Here is a 13,854-nt window from a genome sequence, read left to right on the forward strand (position 1 = left end):
TGTTTTAGTCTTTGGTAATTAATTTAATGCATGAGCTTTTGGGGATGATATTAAATGTGACTTTCAGTAGATTTATTTTGATATAAACTAGAATAATGACGTTGCGCCCATGGTGTTTTTTTAAATGTTGCGCACGAGTAATACACAAAAAAAAACACACAAAAAAACCTAATACTGAAACTAAGCATTTGTTAACGAACTAAAACTAATAAAAAAAACTAACAGAACCACCTCAAAAAGAATAATAAAAAAAAAACTTAAACTAAACTAAATATATAACTAAAATATATATAACTAAATATGCAAAAGCACAAATAAATTATTTGTACAATTTTTAGGACTAAACACAATTTCTATTCATAACATTATGTGGCCCTTGCGTCCTTCTGATTTTCTGTATGTGGCCCTCAAATGAAGAGGTTTGGACACCCTTGCTGTACATGGTGACACAAGTGGCAACAATTTGAAATTCACCTGGTCCAGACAGATACAAGATTGTTCTCCTGTATTTCCACTATAATGAGGTGGAGATGGACATGGAGGGCGCCCTAAATGCGCGGCACCAGGTTGGCATTCAAGACTTTGTTCTCCTGGATGAGACCTCGGAGGGAGCCTTCCTCAACAACCTCAAGAAACGCTTCAGCAAGGATCTCATTTATGTAAGTAATAAGCGTCAATCTCTCAACTTTGTTTTACTAATAAATGTTTTGTAACTAGACCTACATTGGCACTTTACTGGTGTCTGTAAACCCCTATAAAGAATTGGATATCTACAATAAGAAACAGATGGATGTGTACATGGGGGTCAACTTCTTTGAGCTCCCCCCTCACATGTGAGTGTAAAACGAGCGTTTGTGATGATTTTGAGTCATGCTCGACCTTAACATTGTGACTTACTGCTCATCCGTAGCTACGCTCTGGCCGACAACGCCTACCACACCATGCTGACTGAGTTCAGCAATCACTTCATCCTCATCTCAGGCGAGAGCGGAGCGGGGAAGACGGAAGCCTCCAAGAAGATTTTACAATATTATGCAGTCAGCTGTCCGAGCACCGCTCTGCTAAACACCGTCAGGGACAAGATGCTCATGTCCAACCCTGTTCTAGAGGTTGTATTTAATGTTATTATGCTGTGATGGCGTTTCCCAGAATGGTCAGGCTTGTATGAATTATCCAATTGTGTCTGTCTGCAGGCTTTCGGGAATGCCAAAACGCTGAAAAATGACAACTCAAGTCGATTTGGGAAGTATATGGATATTCAGTTTGATAGTGAGGTAAGAGGGTTTAGATTTAAACCTTAAACATTTCTTGACATTGATATGTTAGATGTGACCTCACTAGTCTAAACATGACATTCTGATTAATAATACACATATGGAATGAGTTATGAAGCAAACTAAAGCTGTTTTTACCCATCTTATGGGCGGCCATTTTGCCACGTGCTGTCGATTGAAGATGACATCAAAGTTGCTCAGGGCTCACGCACCGACCAATCACAGCTCACCTGTTTTCTGAAGCTGCGCTGTGATTGGTTGTTACACTTAAAAACCTAATACTGCATGTTACTTAATATAATTGGTGAAACATTTTTACACTCAAAGATATTGTGTAGATTAGAAAGTTCTGACATTGATTAAAGGGATACTTCACTTATTTAGCCCATGATAGCAATAAAAAGTTAATATTTAGTCTATAATTAATTTGATACTTTCATTATTTTTCACGTACAATTAGCTGTCGACTGAAAATGACATCACAAGGGCTCAGGTAACCAATCACAGCTCACCTGTTTTCTAGGTTTGGTCATGTGACATTCACAAGCTGAGCTATGATTGGTTACCTGAGCTCTTGTGATGTCATTTTCAGTCGACAGCAAGTTGCAAAATGTGATTTTAAAGGTACTAATTGTACATGAAAAATAATTAAAATAGAACATTTATTATAGGCAAAATAGTCATGTTTGACTGCCAAAAATGGCTAAATATGTAAAGTATCAAGAAAGCATGAGTAAATCCAACTAACATTTTCAAGTACGTCTGAATGAATCGACTCTGGCTACTACTAGATAAATTAAGTCAATGTAACTGAAATGCTGAGTAATTCCAAGTAATATTTTTAAGTATGTCTGAATGAATTGACCTGGCACAATTACTTCATAAATTAAGTAAATGTAACTGAAATGCTGTGGTAACCAGTGTTGGGGGGGGTAACATATTACAGTAATATATTTTGCATCCTTTACAAACGGAGGAGCAATGTGAAGCAATCATCTCTGAGCAGAGTTGCTTACTATTGCATTGAAAGCACGTTTCACAGTGATACGCTGGACACTGGTCCTCCTTTGAGAACAGCATCGTGGGAAATTAACACAACTTCATTCATTCACAACTTCATTGTTTTCATGTACAATGAATACCTTTAAAAAGTAATTTTTCTACTTGCTGTCGACAACACTATACTACTACAGACTATAGACTGTGCTGAGCAAGTAGGTAACGACTAATCATGGCTCAGTTTACTGACCAAACCCAGAAAACAGGTGAGCCATTATTGGCCGTTAGCTACTTCCTCAACAACGGGTGATGTCATCATCAGTCGACAGCAAGAAAATTTACTTTTTATAGGTATTAATTGTACATGGAAAATAATGATGTTACCAAATTCATTCTGGACAAAATATGAACTTTTCACTGCTGAAAATTGTTCAAGTCAGGTATCCCTTTAAAGTAGGGATGTACGATAATATCGGTGGCCGATAATTATCGGCAATTATCGGCCAATTTGACGTCAAGCAGATAAACCAGATAATAGAGAAATCTGCCAATAATAATCAGCAATTTGATTTTATACAGATAAACCAGATAATAAATAATAAATCCAGCAATAATTATAGACATGCCACATTGGTCCATCTGTTGTGGTTGTGTCTCATGTCAATAAAATTCAGCTTCAAGGTGCTTTACATATATTGAAACATTGTGCAAAGTTTATACAATGTTCCAATGTATTTGTTCGACTTAAAGTAGGACTCGAAAGTATATTTGTATTCAAGTTAATTTTGCAAACAATTATCGGCGTACTTATCGGTTATCGACATTGGCACTTCTAAATTATTGGTTTATCGGTATCGGTTGAGAATAGCATTATCGTGCATCCCTACTTTAAAGTGCTTTATGAATAAAGTTGAGCTGAGTTGAGTTGAGTTGAGACTTGAGCAACTGTGATGTCATTTTTACTCAACAGCAAGTGGCAAAATGGCTGCCCCCTGAGATGGATTTAAAAAGCTGGATTTTGGTGCTAAACTCATATTCCAAAAAAAAAAACCTGAATAATATATTTAGACTAGTGGGGCTGTATAGAACAAATTTTCAATGTTTTTTTTTTTTTTTTTTTTTTTTTTGGAGGGGGGATTGACTTCCACTTTAATACCCGTGGGCAGTATTGTGACCCCTATTGGGATTTTTAATGGTTCTGACCAAGTCATTTCAAAATAAGATATGGCCTAGGGCAGGGGTGTCCAAAACTTTTCATTTGAGGGCCACATACAAAAAAATCAGAAGGACGCAAGGGCCACATAATGTTATGAAGAGAAATTGTGTTTAGTCCTAAAAATTGTACAAATAATTTATTTGTGCTTTTGAATATTTAGAATGCTACAGTATATAAACCAATTTATTTGTAATATGGCAATAGGGTTATTATAGTTTTGAAATTTTTCATTTTAGTTCGTTTTTTTAGTTTTAAGGGTGGTTCTGTTTTTATTAGTTTAGTTCTTTAAAAACTGCTTAGTTTTAGTTTAGTTGGTTAGTATCAGTATTAGTATTAGCTTTTTTTTAAATGTGTATTACTTGTGCGCAATATTTAAAAAACAGCATGGGAGCAACGTCATCTGAAGGTGCTTTTCTATTGGCTGCTGCTAGATGACATCATTTCTGTTTGACATACTTTCAAACATCATTAGTCTAGGGCTCCAGCTGGAGGAGTGGAACCGTCACTCGCCTTTGGTGCCGGTTGGCGTGGGTTAGCTCCTCCGCCTGGGAGACCCATGTGGCTTACATGAAGTGAGCTTGTGTGTGAATGAGTGATTTAAAAAAAATATATATATATCATTAGTCAAGTTTATATCAAAATAAATCAACAAAAAATCCCATTTAAAATCGGCCCCAAAGGCTCATGCATTAAATTAATTACCAAAGACTAAAACGAAGGACATGTTTGCTATAATTATAGTTGGTTTCAGTTATTTTAATTTTTATTTTATTTCGGTAACAATTGTCACGCCGCCACCGGCGTGACGGCCATGCTTTTATTTTCATAGTCATGTTTCCTGTTTTACTTTGATATTTTGAGTCTCCTCTCACCCCAGGTCACTTGCCCTTCCTGCAGTTCACTAATTACCGGTCCCCGCCCATGATCATGTCCACCTGCCACCAATCAACCAAGACAATAAAAGCCACCTGCACTTTCCCCTCAGGGCCGAAGTGTCACAGTCAGTGCATGGAAGCGTCCCACAGTCCTCGAGTCCTCGAGTCCTCGAGTCCTTGTTCCTGTTACCTTGTTGTTTTGCCTTGTTTTTGTGCCTTATCCTCCACAGCGGAGCGCCCTTAGTTACCCCTTGAGCCTTGTTTCCTCCCTTGCGGAGCGCCTTTTGTTGTCCCCTGTACCTTTTGCCTGTTTTTTCCTCCCCAGTGGAGCGTTTTTAGTTCTCCACTTTTTGATTCCCCCTTCTCCTCTCAAGTTGAGAGTAGACAGCTGTTGGCCGGAAATAAACCTATTGCCTTTGTGGCCTACCTTTATCCTGCGTCTGAGTCCTACCTCTCCTCGTCGTGTCAACAATATTGTTTCTTGAATTTTAGTTTTAGTTTTTTTTTGTTTTTTTTAGTTGACTAAAATAAACTTTAATGGCACCTGTTTTTCGATACCCTCCCTTCTTACTTTGACCATCTCCAAACATTTTTGTTTTGTTTATTTTATTTGAACTGGGTCAAATGCCATTTTTAGCATATGTCGCGGGACACTGAAAAATGGACGACGGGCTGCAAATGGCCCCTGGGCCGTAGTTTGGACACCACTGGTCTAGAGGCTACAGATGTGTACATAAACATTAATATTAGGGTTACAATATTCAAGACAGTGGAACATTTGAATTGCATTTCTGGTCCTTTCATCACCCATTTGGCTCTGAACTAGTCACAAATCAGTTTAAAACCCGTAGGCAGTATCCTATTTTGAAATGGCTTGGTCAGAACCATCAAAAAGCCCAAAGCAGGTCACAATAAGGGTTAATTAATATTTATCTCAGTTTACATTCTATACAAATGTGTCCACTGGACCATATTTATGCTGTAGTCTATGACATAGACTCCGTGTTCTCTACATGTCGGCTCCTGTGTAACAGGGGGATGCAGTTGGTGGCCACATATTGAACTACCTGCTTGAAAAGTCGAGGGTGGTGCATCAGAACCACGGGGAGAGAAACTTCCACATTTTCTACCAGCTCCTAGAGGGAGGAGAGGAGGACCTGCTACACCAGCTGGGCCTGGAAAGGGACTGCCAGCATTATAGTTATCTCACACAAGTATGTGCATGCGATCTCTGATATTGCCACATTGTAGCTAGCAGCACCTTTGCCAATTGTCACTGTCAACGATCCAACAGGGAGAATGTGCCATTGTGCCTTCCATCAATGACAAAAATGACTGGAAGACAGTCAAAAATGCACTTCAAATTATTGACATTGATGCGATCAACACTAATGTAAGTTAGGCTTTTTCACATTTTAAGTAAACTGTAATCATTTTAATGGCCTTGCAATTGATATACAGCACTTGTTTGGGATTGTTGCAAGTGTTCTTCACCTGGGCAATGTTAAGTTTGAGCCTGACAGTAAAGGTCATGCCACGCTCAGCAACAACAATGCAGAGTTACGCTGGGTCTCCAATGTAAGACATGAACACAACATTTCAATTATTCTTATTATTTTTAAAGCACATTAACCAAGTAAGTCCAGCTAGTTCGTCATATCATTTGCAGCTTCTTGGAATTGATGCTCACAGTCTGCAAGAAGGTCTAACATACAGGAAGATTGAAGCCAAAACAGACCAGGTGCGGCTCGTAATCACTTCCTCATAGAAATGTTGCACAATTCAAATTTAACATTGACTCTTGAATACTGTATTTGACTTTCTCTTAAAGGTGCTCAGTCCGTTTACTCTGGATCACGCCATCTATGTGAGGGATGCCCTGGCCAAGGCCATTTATGGACATACCTTCACTTGGCTGGTAAACAGTATCAATGAGTCCATGCAGAACACGGTGAGCTAGGGGGGGAAAAAAAGTGATGTCTTTGTCAAACAGCACGACACTGTGCAACATTATTATTATTATTATTATTATTATTATTACTATTATTATTGTTATTATTATTTACGGAAGCGTATTGTATTCACTTGAAATAAAAAAAAACAACCTGTTTTTCTGACACATTTTTGGGGGAGCTTTGTTTTTTGAGTATTTTTTTTTCTGTTTTTCTGAATATTTTTTTTTAGGGCTGGGAATCTTTGACTGTCTCATGATTCGATTCGATTACAATTTTTGGGTCTACGATTCGATTCAGAATCGATTTCTCAATTCTCGATTCAAACGATTTTCGATTCAAAATGATTTGATTGACAAATGATTTCTGCTTCAATTTACAGATATGCACAACATTGTCATGATCTACTCCAGTCTGCTTTGCAAAACAAAATGACAAATAGAGATATCCAAGTGTCTTTTTATTGTTTTTTTTTGTTTAAAGGGATCGTTCGGATTTTTTAACATGAATCTCAATTTGATCCTCACCTCCCGTGTGTGCGATCAGCACTGACTTACCCCTGACAGCGTTCTGTGACACGCGTTCTGGTTCGGCGTTGGATGAGAGGAAAATAGTCCAGCAAGCTGGCTGGGGTCTCGGAAATAAAGCGTTTTTCTTCTAAAAACTATTTGTTTTCAAAACCGTGATACATTTCCATCACAATACTCTTTCCTGAATAAAGTCAGACGCCATTACCGCCAGCCACTACTTTTCTTCGTTCGTATCACTGTGCGGCGCCCTGTAGAGCGCTAACCGACGCACTGCAGCCAGCTAGCTGATACTTCCGCCTTCGAAAAGGCAAACAACTTCAGGCGGAAGGATCAGCTAGCTCCCTGGGCCCCCTGTGGGGTGCGGTGTTGGGGTGCTTCCCCTGGTGCCCGGGGCGGTGCCGTCCCGGCGCGGTCCGCTGCTCCGTGCCCGGCGGCGCGGTTCGGGGTGGGTGGGCCTCCGGTGTGCCCCGTGGTTCCCTCTCCCCTCCCCCTTCCTCCCCCCCGTCGCCTCTCCCTCCTCGCCTCCTCCCGCCCATCCTCCTCTGCCTCCCGGTCCCTTTTCCCTTGTCGCCCTCCCTCCTCCCCCCCCTCCTGCCCTGCAGCCGCCCTTTCGCCTTCTTGTCGTCTTCTCCCCGCTCCCCCCCCCCCCCCCCCTACCCTGTCTGCCCTGCGGCCCCTCCCCCTCCCTCTCCCTGGGCCTGGGGCTCCCTCCCCGGCCCGGGCGTCGGGCTCCGGGGGCCGGGCGAGGGTTTGGGGCCTGCCCCACTCCGGTATAACTCCTGGCGCCCCGGGCGGGCTCCGGTGGCCGGTGGGCTGTCCGGTAGCCCTGCTGCGCTGGCTGTCCGCCCATTGTGGTGCCGGGTGGATGAGGTGGGGGGCGGGTGGGGGTGGGGGTGATGGGGGGCGGGCGTGCCACCTACACCCGCCGGGTTGGGTGAGGCCCCGCTGGTCGCTCCTCTTACTCACTTCACTAGCTTGCACTATACACTTTGTAAATATACACATAGGGCACACAACACATTTCTTGGTGGGGTGGGGAAGGGTGGAAACACCGTCTTCACCCTTCAACTCCCCTCCAATTTTAATGCACCTCACGTCCAAGGGGAGGGGTGAGTTGGGGCGGGGAGCCATCAGAGGGGATAGACTGCAGTGCCTGGCAGCGCTGTGGTCCCCCCCATTTGTGTCCCTGCCCCACCACTTTGTCCCTCCATTCCCTTTTTTAATGCACCACACATATACATATTCATTTTTTTGGGGGGGATACGGGTGTGTCGGAGTAGGGGAAATTTTTTCCCTCTGCTCCGACTCACCTGCTCCCAATTTTAATGCACCACACGCACACACTTGTATATACACTGGGTGGGGCCACATTCACGGTGTAAGGGTAGAGCTCGCCAGTCGGCGAGCTGGCGGACTCAGTAACAGGGTTAGGTGTCACTAGTACTCTGGCGTGACGACCGGGGCCTCTCCCCACCGGGCTCGGTGTTCTGGTGTTCCGCCTTCTCCCCTGGTGCTTCCTCCTCTGCTTCCCCCCTCCCGCCGCTGTGCAAATCTCGCGCGGCTGGAGGTGGGGTGGGCACATCTTCCCTCTCTGCGCTGCTGCCCGGTGCCGGTTTCCGGGGGGGGTGTGGGGGGTTCTCGCGGGGGGCCGGGTTCGCGGGGGGGTTGGCGGCCGTCGGGGGGGGGGGGGGGCGGCTTGTTTGGGGGGGGGGGGGGTGGAGGTATGGGTGGGTGGGTGGTTGGGTGCTGGGGGTCGGGGTGTGTTCGGGGGTTTGGGGGTCGGGGGTGGTGGGGCCTGGGTCGTGGTGGATGGCGGGTTTGGGTGGGGTGCGGGGGGGTCGTGGGGGGATGGGGGCTGGGGACCGGTGGGGCGCTGTGGGGGCCCGCTGGGCCTCGTTCTGCGGCCTTGGGCTCGGGGGTGTGGGCCGGGGCTGGGGCGGGGGTGTTCCGGGTGTCTGGGTCGGCTCGCCGACCGGTGTCTGCTCGGGTGGCTTGGGGGTGGCCTTGGTGCTGCCGCGGCCTGGGGATTCCGGGGGGGGGGAGTGCTCGCTTTGCTGGACCGCGGTTGACGGCTTCTTTCTTTGGTGGTGGTCCTTATGCATGCCAGATCCGTCGCACCAGCATCTACTGAAACTCAACAGAAGTACCCTCTCCCTCCCACAGCCCCTTGAATCAGTTGGTGCTGGTGTCTGTGGTTCTCACTTTGCTTTATCTATCCTTCCCTCCTTCCTCTCTTTAGTTTTTCCTCTGGTCACTTGAGATCTTAATTTATTAGAAGTATGAGGTTTCTGGGGTTGGCATAAGACTCTGGTTTTGTAACCACGCAGGAGGGGTCTTGTTGGTGCTGGACTTCACTTTGATGGATTGGATGTACTGGCTTCTATGGATCTCACTCTGCCTTATCGATCCTTCCCTCCTTCCTCTCTTTAGTTTTTCCTCTGGTCTCTTGAGATCTCGCTAAATTTGCTGGAATTTAGAGGCTTCCGGGGTTGGCGTAAGACTTTGATTTTGTAATCATGGGGAAGGCAGGAAGTGTTTGGTCGGTGCTGGATTTCACTTTGATTTACCTTTCTTTTCTCTTTATTTATTTTTTTTTCTGACCTTTTCTCTGGTCTCCTGACCATTTAAACCTCACGACTCTGGCAAGATTCTGAAGTACCTGGTTAAGGTGAAGGGTAATGGGATATTTATAAGGTTTTAGGTGAATGAATGAGTATAAATTTATACGTATTTGCACACACGCACACGCACGCACGCACGCGCACGCACGCAAACGCACGCAAACGCACACACGCAAACGCACGCACGCACGCAAACGCACGCACACATACACATAGCTGGCTGCAGTGCGTCGGTTAGCGTTCTACAGGGCGCCGCGCAGTGATACGAACGAACAGAAAAGTAGTGGCTGGCGGTAATGGCGTCTGACTTTATTCAGGAAAGAGTATTGTGATGGAAATGTATCACGCTTTTGAAAACAAATAGTTTTTAGAAGAAAAACGCTTTATTTCCGAGACCCCAGCCAGCTTGCTGGACTATTTTCCTCTCGTCCAACGCCGGACCAGAACTGGTGTCACCGAACGCTGTCAGGGGTAAGTCAGTGCTGATCGCACACACGGGAGGTGAGGATGAAATTTAGATTCATGTTAAAAAAGCCGAACGATCCCTTTAAACATTTATTAATTTTGTATTGTAAGTGCCTTTTTCCACAAAAACAGCATGTGGGCTACAACTGCCTTTTCCCCATCTTCTTAATTTCTAATTTAAATAAAATACATTTTTTGATATTAATATCGATTTGATTCGATTAATACATGAGAATCTCGATTCTTTTATGAATCGATTTTTTTGCACACCTCTAATATTTTTTCTGTTTTACTGAATATTTTTTACTGTCATTAAAATTATTTTTCAAAAAACAGGGAAAAAATTATTCAGAAAAACAGAAAAAAAATTTACTCATTAAAACGGGGGGGGGGGGGGGGGGGGGATACTATTCAGGAAAGCAGAAAAAAAAATATTCCAAAAAACAGAGCACCAACTTTTGTTTTTCAGAGGAATTTTTTTGAACCTCTGAACTCCAAGTGACTTGTTTCAGACCACTGACCTGTACATATGACTGGATAGCCGATAGCCCATACACTCTAATGCAAGCCGTTGAAGTCACAGGACGGCCATCTTGTTACCCCCACGTATACGTACAGATGAGACATATACAGCTTGTAGGCAGTTAGTATCAGGCCGGAGGCGGGGTGGGTCTTGTTCCATTTTGCTTTTTTTTTCCTTGTTAGAAAAAAATAGTGACTACACTGGCACAAATGGGGCCTTATACTAACTGCCTACAAGCTGTATATGTCTCATCTGTACGCATACCGTATAGTTTATACTGTATTCTGCTCGCGAGGTGGGAGTAACAAGATGGCCGCCCTGTGACTTCAATGACTTGCACTGGCGTGTTTGGGCTATCGGCTATCCAGTGATATATACAGGTCAGTGGTCTGCAACAAGTCACTTTGAGTTCAGAGGTTCAAAAAAAAAAAAAATTACTCCAAAAAACAGAAGTTGGTGCTCTGTTTTCTGGAATAAATTTTTTTTCCCTGTTTTTCTGAGTAACAGTTTTGTTTTTCTGAATATTTTTCTCCCTGTTTTTCAGATTTTTTTTATGATAGAAAAAAATATTCAGTAAAACAGAAAAGATTTTACTGATACTGTTAGAAAAAAACAGAAAGAACTGATACCAAAAATGAATCACGTGAAAGAGAGATTGCCTACCTAAGATATAAGCTTATAATTCACCCCCGCACAAGTACACCAAGACCAACACAATTTATCAATAAACTAAGAGACCATGTAGTACATCTGATTAAGAAAGTTGACAAACATCTAAATGGCAAAACCACACTAAAATGAAACTAACTTCAAAACATTTGATGACACTGAACATAAGACATATGATCTAGAAAATAACCTTGACCCAGATAACCTTTTATAGTAATAATTTTGATCTTGTTTGTAAGTACCATACTAGTGAGCAATCCAATGCTAACATAGATATGGACTGTCATGCATTTTCAATTATACATTTTAATAGTAGAAGTCTACATAAAAACTTCACTGACATTAAAGAATGCTTGAGTAAAATAAATAGATTTCAAGTAATAGCAATATCAGAAACATGGCTTGATAATGAGAAAATATGTGATATAGAAATGGAAGGATATGAACTGTTTACAATGAATAGAGAAAATAAAAGGGGTGGGGGGGGGTGTTTGTTGCAATATATGTTGATAAGGTATTAAAATTGAACATCTGACAACCACCATAGTGTAACATACCGGGGTTACCGGTGGAATAAAGGATCCCAAAAACGTAGGCCAAGAAAGGGAAATACAATTTGTATTTATTACAAAAAGTTCCAAACTTACAAACGAACACTGGCAGACCGGCAGAGAATACAAAACAAAAACCACTCGCCAGGGCAAGGAGAACACGGAGATACAAAAAACGCCTGCAAAAGGCAAGGAAAACGCGAAAGAGCAAAATACACTTGCAAAAGGCAAGGACGCGAAAGAACAAAAAACACTTGCAAAAGGCAAGGACCATAAATATGCGAGGAACAACACTTAGCAAAAAACTACAAAAATAGAAACATTACAGCAATACTTAAAAGCCAATGGAAAACACGAGACTAGGAAATAAGCAACAAGGAGTACAGAGAACACAATGAACACTGGCAGTGAGCAAGGAATAATCCGACGTAGAGCAGCAGGTGTCCATGCCTTTTAAAGGCCCGATTAGAATGAGCCACAGGTGTGGCACGACAGGAAACGCCCCCTAGTCACTGGAAAAAACAGAAAGACAACAGAACTGAGAGACAAATGAAGTCTGACGTCACTCTTCATGTCAGGCCACCAGAATCGCTGCGAGATGAGGGAGAGTGTCGGGTTGATCCCTGGATGGCAGGCAATCTTTGACTCATGGCCCCACTGCAAGATCTCTGGACGGGAAGAAGTAGGGACAAACAGTTTTCCTGTGGGGCACTCACCGGGGGCTGACACACCCTCCTGAGCCTCGATGATTCTCTTCTCCAGTTCCCATCTCAGCGCTCCCACAAAGCACTGCTCAGGCAGAATGGGTTCAACCCTGGAATTGTCAGTCATCGGCTCATGGAGTCGGGACAGTGTGTCTGGTTTCGGGACCCCTTGCGATAGTTCACAACGAAGTTGAATCTGGTAAACAGCATTGCCCATCATGCTTGACGGGAGTTCAGTCTCTTTGCAGAGCGGAGGTAGGCCAAGTTTTTGTGGTCGGTGAATATGGTGAATGGCTCCTTGGTTCCTTCCAGCAAGTGTCTCCACTTTTGGAGAGCCAGGACGATGGCCAGTAGCTCCCGGTTTCCCACGTCGTAATTCGCCTCTGCCGGGCTCAGTCACCTGGAGAAGAAGGCGCAAGGGTGGAGCTTCTGGTCGACTGGGGACTGCTGGGAGAGGACCGTCCCCACTCCTGAGTCCGAAGCGTCCACCTCGACCACAAACGGAAATGTTGGGTTAGGGTGCGTCAGCACGGGTGGTTTAGCAAAAACTGTTTTAATTCTGTAAAGGCGACGTCTGCGCTAGGGGTCCACCTAAATGGGACCTTGGCAGAAGTCATTCTTAGGGGTGCGGCCCTTTGACTATAGTTTTTAATAAAACAACGGTAAAAGTTAGCAAATCCCAAGAACCTCTGTAATTGTTTTCTAGTCTTGGGAGTGGGCCAATCAATCACAGCCTGAGTCTTGATGGGATCAGCTCGCAACTGACCCCGATCGATTATGAACCCCAGAAATTGGACTGACTTGGCATGAAACTCACATTTCTCCGCTTTAACATACAGCCAATTTTCTAGTAGCCGTTGTAGAACCATTCGGACATGCTGGCGGTGGTCTTGTAGGTTGCGTGAAAATATCAGAATATCATCAAGATACACAAAGCAAAAGACATTAAGCATGTCCCTCAGGACATCATTAGACACTGGAACACGGCAGGCGCGTTAGTTAGACCGAAGGGCATCACTAAGTATTCGAAGTGCCCTAAAGGAGTCTTAAATGTGGTCTTCCACTCGTTACCCTCTCGAAACCGGACCAAGTGGTAGGCACTACGCAAATCAAGCTTAGTAAAAATTGTAGCGGACTGCAATGGTGCGAATGCTGAATCTAACAACGGGAGCGGGTATTTATTCTTAATTGTAATTTCATTAAGGCCTCTATAGTCCACACATGGGCGTAGGGACTTATCCTTTTAATCAATAAAGAAAAAACCCGCCCCAACGGGAGACGTCGAAGGGCGGATTAATCCGGCAGCCAATGAATCAGAAATATACTCCCGCAGAGCTTCCTGTTCAGGTTGAGACACGTGGTAGAGCCTAGAACTAGGCAGGGGTGCATGAGGGACAAGGTCTATTGCGCAATTGTAAGGTCTATGGGGTGGTAGGGACTTTGCGCGATCCTTACTGAATACTTTACGCAAATCA

At 43.8% G+C, this 13,854-nt stretch overlaps 1 protein-coding gene across 1 annotated transcript in view; it reads left to right on the forward strand.

The window, feature by feature from the left end:
• The first annotated feature begins 530 nt into the window (after positions 1 to 530).
• myo1ha (myosin IHa) overlaps positions 531 to 13,854 on the forward strand; it is a 33,097-nt gene continuing 19,773 nt past the window's right edge. The window contains exons 1-9 of the mRNA XM_077522898.1: positions 531 to 659; positions 718 to 833; positions 911 to 1,109; positions 1,194 to 1,274; positions 5,399 to 5,578; positions 5,659 to 5,757; positions 5,826 to 5,942; positions 6,034 to 6,105; positions 6,196 to 6,315. Coding sequence (XP_077379024.1) covers positions 531 to 659; positions 718 to 833; positions 911 to 1,109; positions 1,194 to 1,274; positions 5,399 to 5,578; positions 5,659 to 5,757; positions 5,826 to 5,942; positions 6,034 to 6,105; positions 6,196 to 6,315 — 1,113 coding nt within the window. The remainder of the gene's footprint in view (positions 660 to 717; positions 834 to 910; positions 1,110 to 1,193; positions 1,275 to 5,398; positions 5,579 to 5,658; positions 5,758 to 5,825; positions 5,943 to 6,033; positions 6,106 to 6,195; positions 6,316 to 13,854) is intronic.

The sequence above is a fragment of the Festucalex cinctus genome, chromosome 5 (assembly GCF_051991245.1).
Source record: "Festucalex cinctus isolate MCC-2025b chromosome 5, RoL_Fcin_1.0, whole genome shotgun sequence".
NCBI lineage: Eukaryota > Metazoa > Chordata > Actinopteri > Syngnathiformes > Syngnathidae > Festucalex > Festucalex cinctus.